This window comes from Theobroma umbraticum, unplaced genomic scaffold, assembly GCF_002168275.2.
Source record: "Theobroma umbraticum cultivar Fairchild unplaced genomic scaffold, ASM216827v3 scaffold_147.0, whole genome shotgun sequence".
NCBI lineage: Eukaryota > Viridiplantae > Streptophyta > Magnoliopsida > Malvales > Malvaceae > Theobroma > Theobroma umbraticum.
This window is the reverse complement of record NW_018397259.1, coordinates 1,794,945-1,804,530: the sequence shown is the minus strand read 5'-3', so window position 1 is coordinate 1,804,530 and position 9,586 is coordinate 1,794,945. Positions and strand designations below refer to the sequence as shown.

General features: G+C 30.3%; 1 protein-coding gene across 1 annotated transcript in view; it reads right to left on the bottom strand.

Moving 5' to 3' along the window:
- Positions 1-5,802: 5,802 nt before the first annotated feature.
- Positions 5,803-9,586, bottom strand: part of NRPC2 (nuclear RNA polymerase C2) — a 30,086-nt gene continuing 26,302 nt past the window's right edge. Inside the window, exons 37-38 of the mRNA XM_021427824.2 lie at positions 7,291-7,419; positions 5,803-6,122 (exon numbers count right to left, since the gene is read on the bottom strand). Of these exons, the coding sequence (XP_021283499.1) occupies positions 6,072-6,122; positions 7,291-7,419 (180 nt within the window). The 3' untranslated portion in view covers positions 5,803-6,071. The remainder of the gene's footprint in view (positions 6,123-7,290; positions 7,420-9,586) is intronic.

The following is a 9,586-nucleotide window of genomic DNA, read 5'->3' as shown; positions in this document are numbered from 1 at the left end:
ATTGAGGATACAAATTGGGTAATTGTCTTCATCATTCATTTATTGTTGTCCTTAAACACTTGCATCCTTTCTTGGGAAACTTGAAGCATCTTCATGTCTTACATGCATATTTGAATAGGTCAACTTTGATTGTTGGTGGAATCGTCCATTTTTATAGTAGCCTAAGACTTTTCTTTGTGAAGTTTACTTAATGTAGGCACTCTTACACGATTGTGTCACTAAAATATACAAGGTTTTTTTTAAGCAAAGAGAAAGGTAAAGTATCGCAACAAATAAAGTGAAATGCGCTAGAAGCATTAGAGGAAAACTAAAGAGTCTTTAAAGTGTTGAGTGTTGAGTGCTTATGGTAGGAGTAAATATACAAATTAAAGAAAAAAGTAGAGAAAGTTACTGATGGAGTTTGGTGGAAAATCAAATAAAAAAGTTGAGTAAAAGAAAGAGTTTTTGAGAAAAGTTTAAAAAGAATTTTAAAAGAGAATTAAAAGGTGAGTCGATTGAATTTCTAGTATGTCCCTTATATATACCAAGTAGAAACGGGTTACTTAAAAGCAATTAATGAGAAAATCTTTATTAAGTATCATGAAAAGAGTACACTTGTGAAGAACATTTATAATTATATATTAATGGAAGCCTTAATAGGGCTCTCAAAAGTTGACATTTGGCTTTTTGTGGGTTTGACACATGGTGTGCTAAGGAAGGGGTTCGTATTGGGTTTGAGAATGTGATTTGGTGTAGGGTTTGCTTGAACGGGCTGCGTGCCTGATGCTTTTAGACTTTTCTTCAAGTCAGCTTGGGCGGGTGGCATGGCTAATCATTTTCTCATGTGTTTTCTTTCCGTATGTCACTTTGTTTCTAAACTCACATGATAGATTTTTCGTTTCTCGATATTTGGACCTAGTCGCTCCATTCTGTACGACCAGTGGATGTGTGTTGCCTGAAATGGGTGCCGTGTTTAGGTTATTCGGTGTTGTCTTCTCCATGTCCATCATTGACTTGTTATTATCCTTGCTACTTGTCTTTTGGGTTTCTAGAAGTTTTTGCTTGTGTTTTTCAATCTTGCTTTTTTTTTTCCAACTTTGGTTGCATTCCTTTTCCATTGGCTTTTTGTGTTTTTCTGCATCTGGATTTGTCTAACTTTTTTCTGTTTAGTTCAATAGCTAGGGTCTTCTAGGGTATAAAGAACTTTGAACATTTGGGTTGTTTAATTCTTTTTTACACAATTTCTTCTTTATTATACATCCCCTTTTACTGCCATGTTCCTCACAATTTTAGTTTTATTATTTTCTTTGTTATTATTTCTAGGGTTTTTTTTTAAAAACTTTTTCCCCTATTGCTATATGGGGAAAATGGATTAGGCAAAAGTTCAAAGTCTTGGCATTAAAATGTATTAGATCGGGTTTGGGCTACCTGTTAGTTTGTTTTTTTCATTATAGTTATTACAATATTCAATAAGAATATGGGGTGGTGTTCTTTTGCACATCTGTTATTGATATTTTGGTCTTTGATGTGGATTTTGTTCACTTATTCATGGGTTTCCTTATTGAATTTTTTTGACATTTTTGTTTTTTAGGGAACTTGGATCGACTACTTAGTATTTAGCTCAGGTTGATTTTTACATAAGATTATGTTTGGAGTTTATCATTGTGTCTTATAAAGTAATGGTATAGAGATTTTAAATTGAAATCTTTCCCTTTTTTTAGATATCTATGTTTCATGATTTATTTTATAGTCATATTATATTTGCTTTGTTCTAAAACATTATTGTGCATTTGTTCTATCAAATCAGTCCTCAAGCTTTTAAGTCAGATGCTTCTATCTTGATGCTAGTGTAACTTGGTCTCTGTTTATTGTTTTCTAACGTGTCTAGCATTCAGACAGGCTATTAGCACATTTTGCAAAGTGTCATCGATTTACTTTCTTTTGAATTGAATTATTTTATATTTTTTAGTGTTTTCTTGGTTTATTGATTTGCTTTGTTGAAGTCAGCTTTTAAAGATATTACTTATGTAATTTATTATAATTTTAATGGAAAATTTCTCTTTAGTAAACAACGTGTTTGCTTATGTGTATGTTTCATGAGTTTCATACTTGATTAATATACTTTTCATGTCCAAATTTTTGGGTTAAATTCATTGTTTGCTTATGTGATATTTATGATTAAAATTTTACTTTATCATTCATGAGTAGTAATTCTTTCTTTTGGCTTTTAAATAGAGGAGTTATGAATGCGTTTAATCGCAGACAACTAACCTTGATTGCAACAATGTCGAGCAGGGTTGCCGAGTTGGTTTGGTAGAAGAATACATGTTTAGATATTAAAAGCTATATGTTGGGTTACATTGACTTTAACTTGGTTGAATAGTGTAAGCAAACTACAAAGTAGACATACTAGTTGTGTTATGTTTGTTATTTTTGTTTACAATTTATTATGTATGATTTATTTCTTTCCATGATTTTTTTTCAGTAATTGTCCCTTAAAAAGGCTTTATTTAGAAAGTAGAAAATAGTTTCTATAATGTAAATATGTAGAGAAAGTGAATTTAATTACATAAAAAGTTATGGAAGTTGTAAAAATTATAGAAATTAATTTTGAGGATTTTCTAGCAATAACAAAGTTTTTTAGGTTTGAGCTTTGGACCAATGAATTGGGTGGTAGAAAATGGAAGGAAAATAAGAAAAAGTTATCATTAAGCTTCTGAAGATATTATTTTAAAGTTTTTTTATGATAACTATTATGAAATTAGACTATCTTCAACTTAAATTGTCTCTTTCTGAAAGTTTTCTTCTAGGTTTAGACTTTTACTTTAGTAATTATGTTATGGCACCTATATATATGAAGATGAAACTTCATTGCTACAATTCATTTTCATGTGAGCTTTCTGCATTAATTACTAATGACTAGATGCCTGTTTTTTTATATATATAGTTTTATTTACATATGGGTGTGAATATTATCTTTCATGCAAGGAAAAAAGGAGGAAAATTAAAAATATTCTTAGCATGATGTAACTGTAATTTTATGTTTAAGTAGTTGTAAAGTTGATATTCTGAAAAATTTTCTTCTTTTTTACTGAAGTTCAATAAGTCTATGATGGTTTAATTGAACCGATTAGCATTCATTAAAAGGATTATATGTTGCAGAGGGCTTTTCTGGTAAAGAGAGAGAGAGGGAGGATTATAATAAGTGAAATTGAATGCACTATAGGTAGTAGAGAGGAAGATTGGAGTAGTCCTTGAAGCGTAAGCGGAGCATGATAGATGGAAAAGGTTGAGTAGATAAAATATTTGGGAGAGTTATGAGGTTAGTCTCTGCTGAGTTTTTGATTGTTTCTAATTGTCTCCTAACTTTCCAAACTCTCATATATATACTAAATAGGAGTGCTTGGGAGAAAGAAAGCACTTGCAAGAGAACACATTCAATCATGAGAGAATATGATTGTTATAGAACAGCACGTTAAATAGCAGTTATTGGATGTTAAGCTCAATCATGAAAGAAAGTGCTTGTTATGGAAAAGTACGTTAAGGAATGGCTTATTGGTTGTAGGAGAAAGAGCATGAAATGCATAGGATTTGGGTAAAGCACGTGTATTTTAAAAAAAGGTTAAAAACTTCATAATTATTTATATATTTGAGCTACTAAGTTAAACTTTTTAAAATATCTCAAACGTGAAAATAACTTGTGAATCTGTCACTTGTTTTGAGTTATTTTAATTTTCTCGTATAAAATAATTGTTCTAAACTTGTTCTCATTTTGCAGCACAATACTTCAAAAGATAATGATTAGTCAAAATTGAGCATTTACATTTTGCCAGAGGATCCTCCAAAACAACCCAATCATCAAAGAACAACCTCACTTGAAGAGTCCTTGCCCAGCCTATAATATCAAGAAATTCTACAATTTTACTAATAATTATGACCCACACTATCTTATATTTTTTGTTTACAAGCAACATGATAAATTAAACACTCTAATGTTAACTTTTTTATATATACAAAAATCTACAAAAACAAAGCAGTTAATCATGATCTTAATTTGTTCGTGGGCATTAACTTTTTGTTAAGTGAGTGGGAATAAATGCATATGATTATAAACAACTATGACACACTCTTCCACTTTGTATTAAAATTTGTAGCAGCTTTTGTGTATATGTATATTTTTATATCAACACTTCGTTCAAAGTCTTTTATTTCACCTGAGCACAACTCGCAGACCCAATTCTAATATTTATAATAGCAAGAAAACATTCGTTATAGAAAAAAAAAAAAACACTTCAAGGCAAGAATAAATTAAAAACAAAAGAAAAATAGTCAAAATCCTATTTAATTTATGAATCACCTACTACCTTTTATTATCTTTTCTTCTTGTTTTTTGGTTTCTTGATCTTCCTCTCTTTCTAAGAACAATAATTCATTACATTAAAATTCTCTACTTTTTTTTCTAAAAAAATATATAATTTGAAAAATATGTACTTTATATATTATATATATTTGAAATTATTTAGATTAAAAGAAATGGACAAAAATGCTAGTAGTTTAAAAAAAAAAAGAAAAAAGAAGGAAACATAGGAAATTCAATAATAGAAAAGGATCAGTTTTAGCTCGTTCTGTTTACCTTTTCCTTTCTTCTCCCACACAGCCTAGTACCTAAACTTGTCAAAATGGACTGAGGTGGACTGAGTTGAAAAATTTTGACTCATATTTGAAATGGATTTAAATGGGTTAACTCACCAAATCAGTGGACTGATGTGGGTTGGGGGTAGGACCAGTCTTATGGGTTAAAAAAATAATTTTAATTAATTTAATAATTTTATATATTTAATTATGTAAAATTAATAATTTAACTACTAATAATATTGTTTATTTTATATATTTCAATCTTTTTAATATTCACTTTTCAAATTAAAATTTTTAATTAGGTTAAAACTTATTATCTTTTTTTCTTTTATGATAATTAATATTAAATGATAAATAATTAATATTAAATGATAAATTGATAATAATTCAGACCTTGAGACATCATTACTGTCTAAACAAGATTTAAATGTTTTACTTGAGAATGATGATTAAAAAGAATATAAATGAGCCTTGAAATTTTTTTTTATTTGGTTATATACTTATGTTTATGAGATAGTAATTTCGATTAAATACTTAAATTTTATTATGTAATTTATTTATTTTTTATATTTAATATAATTTATTTATTTGTAATATTTTTTTATTATTCAATTTATAAATTAAATTATAGAATAATTTTATTAATAAAAAATTTATCAAGTAGAATTAAAAAAATTAATTTTTTTAAAAAAATAAAAATAAATTGATCCAACCCAATCCATGGGCTAACAAGAGGTGGGTTGGGTTGAAATTTTGATGACTCATATACAAAATGAACTGACCAGGCCCAACTCATATTTTTTCAGCCCACAAAGCTATTAATTTAACTTAACATGAAAGAAAGGAAAAGGACATAAAAGAAAACTTAACATGAAAAAACACTATCCATAATGGCTATTAATTTAACTTAACATGAAAGACTTTGATTCTGTACTAACACACTAGACTGAAAATATTACCACCTATGATTTCAACTCTGTAACTCCGTAAATGGACATCAAAGAAAACTGTTCATATAGTAGTATCAAGCTCCAGAAAAGGAGAACAAAAGAACATATCTGATCCGAATGTATTTGAATGATTATGAGATGTGCTAAGAAAATATAAAAGATCATATGATGCGGCAAATGAATCAACCTTACATCATCCTTCATTGACAACTTCAAATCAAGAGCCAACTCCACCAAGGCAATAAATCTGATTTTTTCTTATATATAATAAAATACGCATTGCACAAAAGCCAAAAGAGCTGAATAAAATTACTAACTATGCATTTCTTTTTCTTTTTTTTTGATAATAAACTAACTATAAATAGCTTTCTCCAGCATTTGGCAAATCAATAGTATTAAACTAAACTAAAAACCAACATACAATTCCTTCCCATAAAAGAATACAATCTAAGTATTTACTTCAATGACACTGGAAAGAGATTCATACTCCATTGGGCTTCGAGTGTCTTATGGTTCTGCTAAATTGATGCGAGGAACAATGTTCATTGATTGCAGTTCCTGAAAACATGTCATTCGAAGGCATTTGATCAAACACTGTGGCAAATAAATTATTGAAAATAAGATTGAAAGTAGAAAATATATTTACTCCTGCTATCATCAATGAGGTTATTACAATAAAAGTTTGAAATGAGAGACAATTCAGATTAACACACTATATAAATATTCCTTGGATGTTATCTAAAAAACTGCAGGTAGAGTTTCTCAACTTCACATACGAGATTAGACGATGATATCCATGTCTCATCAAGCTATTTAAATGAACATATCACAACATTCTAACCCTTATGAAGTTTAAAAGCTCCAACAATACTGTAAAGAATAATAATCCATACCTCGTGCAAAAACTACTGCTAGGTAAGTACTTTTACCACAATTATATTATGAAATTTCAAAGTCCACAGTGCCATTCCTTGGTAACTGCCATTTCCATCTTGAATTCTTAATGAGAACAAGATTTTCTATTACCATTTGTTTTGAACGTTTTGCTTTCATTTCGAGAAAGCAGAAAGGTATATACTTTATCAAACATACAATTTGTTGTCAGCTTCCAAATTTCTCAAAACAAGAACCGTGATTTTGAAAACACGACAGTGCCAAGGAATGCCTCAATGTCCATCAAATTTCATCAATTTGCATTGTTGTTGTATTAGATGATAGCAAAGGACAAGGAATGTTGTCAGAAAACGACATCAAATCTTGAATAGACTAATTAATCCTCCAACCTGCATAATCATTTTTACCAAAGCTGTCCGCAATTATTTACTTGGACAGATCACCAGCCCAGCATTGCTTAGTCAAAAGATGCAAATCCTGCCTTTAATAACTCATTAAAGGAGACATTCGAAAATTCGACACCAAACCTTTGAGACTTTAACTTCTCTCATAGTGAGCCTTGATTAGCAATAAAATGAAAAGCCTTCATTTACAAGTCAAACGTATCCATAAACTCATTCAAGTAAAAAGGATTCTCAAAAGAAGCACGTTTCTATATGCACATAAGACAATTAAAACACAATTAAGGAATAAGTCACTGAAACTTGCGCACATGAAATTCCCGACAAAATATCCAAGAAACATTCATCACATACAGAATTAAAACGTTGAGTCAAAGACCTCATTTCTTATTCAATCATGCTAATAACCACAATCAAATATCAAAACATACCTGAAATAAGAGCTTGCAAGCATATGGCAACTTAATCATAGAGATATTATCTCCATTACTACAGGAAGAACAAATCCCTCTTTTCAGCTTATGACTGAAATATCCTAACAAACCACACTTTCTACAAACCTGTGTGAAAACTCCATAAATGTCAGGTATAATGGCTTTGATAAAATATGCAGAGAAAACTACTAAAGTATGCAATGAGTTTCAATATTTGTTCAAAATGTTCAAATGTGATCAAGACTTTGACTAGCTTAAATCAAGAGAAGCACAGGGCTAATATAGTAGGGAAGTGTAAACAAACAGCTATGTTTTCTCTTCTCCTTTTATCCACCCTTCCCCTTTAAAGGTAAGAGACTGGCAGATATTGAAATGAGATAAAACTACCATATATAGACGAAGAGGAAATTTCAAAATTAGGAACAGAATGATTGCACAATCTCAAAAAATATGGTGTGGAGTTGAGTGTCATGAAGCTCCAATTGAGGCACCTTTGAGGGAGGAGAGCTAACAGAAGTGGAGAGAGAAAGGAGGAGCGATAAAAGACAGACAAAAGAAACAAGAGAAAAGCCTTTACTTTTTCCTTGTAACATTTTTTAATTTTAGTTTTTGCCACATAATGTCATGTCAAAATAAAAAGGTCAATATTTGTCACATTAACAAAGTTAACAGAGTTGGTTAACAAGGGCAGCAAATTTGAAACTAGTGGGACAACATTTTTCACAAATACCAAGTGCAGGAGTGATATGAGCAAATTTTTACAGCCAGCAATGTGACTTGGTAAAAGCACCATACTTAAGATTTCTTCCAAGATGTGCATCAATTAAAAACATTACCTAAGATTAGATATAATTAGGGTTGTAATTGTGGGAAGAAATATCACAAAGATGAAAGGGCAAAGGTTTGTAGTATCATAGACTGGATTTTCTAAGAACACTACAGAAACAGCGTTTATGACTAAAAATAAGTCAAAATCAGACATGTTAAAGCTTAATTGAATTTTGCCAAAAGTTGGTCACAGATCTGATAGAAGATCTTCATCCTGTAAAGAAATGATCTATAACAAGAAAACTTTCTAAACGCTAAAGCATTACTTATGTTTTTGCCAATTTGTTAATAAGCCTTCTAACAAAGACACTGCTGTGCAGTTTGGTAATTGAAAAACTCACAACAAAAATATAAGTTTCCAGAGTTTGGTAACTGATTCAACAAAGTGCAAAAGCATTGAGCTATTACCTGAACTTCAAAAGGATCACTAGAGATCATTAGGCGCTCAAAAATCAACAGGCTAGCTCCATAAGAAATCAGGCAATCACGTTCCATTTCTCCAACACGCAGTCCTAGAAAACAAATAGCTATTAGAATATATAATCCTTCAGTAAAACACAAATGGAGGAATTTTCTATCTATGTATAAATAAAAACCTCCATTTCGGGCTCTGCCTTCAGTAGGCTGCCTAGTTAGCATAACTCGGGGACCACTACCTCTGGCATGGATTTTATCCAGAACCTAATCATCATTAAAAGTATCATGAGCAAATATAAGTCAAAGCCTTAGGCTACCACTAGCAAAATTAATATTGAATGCATTACAAATTAGTTAAGTATATATTTATTTTCATTATAAGTTGAATGTTCAGATAAGTGCTGCTATGCAACTGACGAAAGGTGACAGAGGGAGGACATCGGCAGTTGTTGCAGTGGTGGAATTTGATTTACTGGATGGTTTGACTATTTCTTAAGAAAATTTTTTTTCTGATGAGTGTGTCTTTTGGCTTGTATGTGTTTGAAATACTATCAAATAAAAGAAATTTTTTTTATATTTCTTTTTTGATGGCTGGTATGGTGTTTGACAGGCAAAAATATATGCTAAGAAAGGTGAAAAAGTGAGAATTATGTGGAGAGAGAGGGAGAGGGAGAAAGAACGAAAGAAAAATTAAATTATCATTTGGCTAAATAATTTACAAGTCATTTTTTATCGAAAATGCCGTGCTATCCACCAAGTCGTCACCTTAATGACGGTAAGTTAGCAAAGGTATTAATCTTATTAGTTTAATAATTCATAGAAGTATAGGTATTTAGTTAAATAAAATTGAAGAAAAGGGATTAAAGTAACATTTGATGGAAGTAGAAGGACCAAAATTAAACTTAGACCTGCAGTTTCTTTCACAAAATAAATTATCAGAATGTCTTTGACCCTGGACTAAGAGCTAGGATTATCAACAACTAAGAGTAGCATACTGTAATGGGATCAAAATCTCACCATATGTTTTAATTTCTGGTAGTAAATTGGT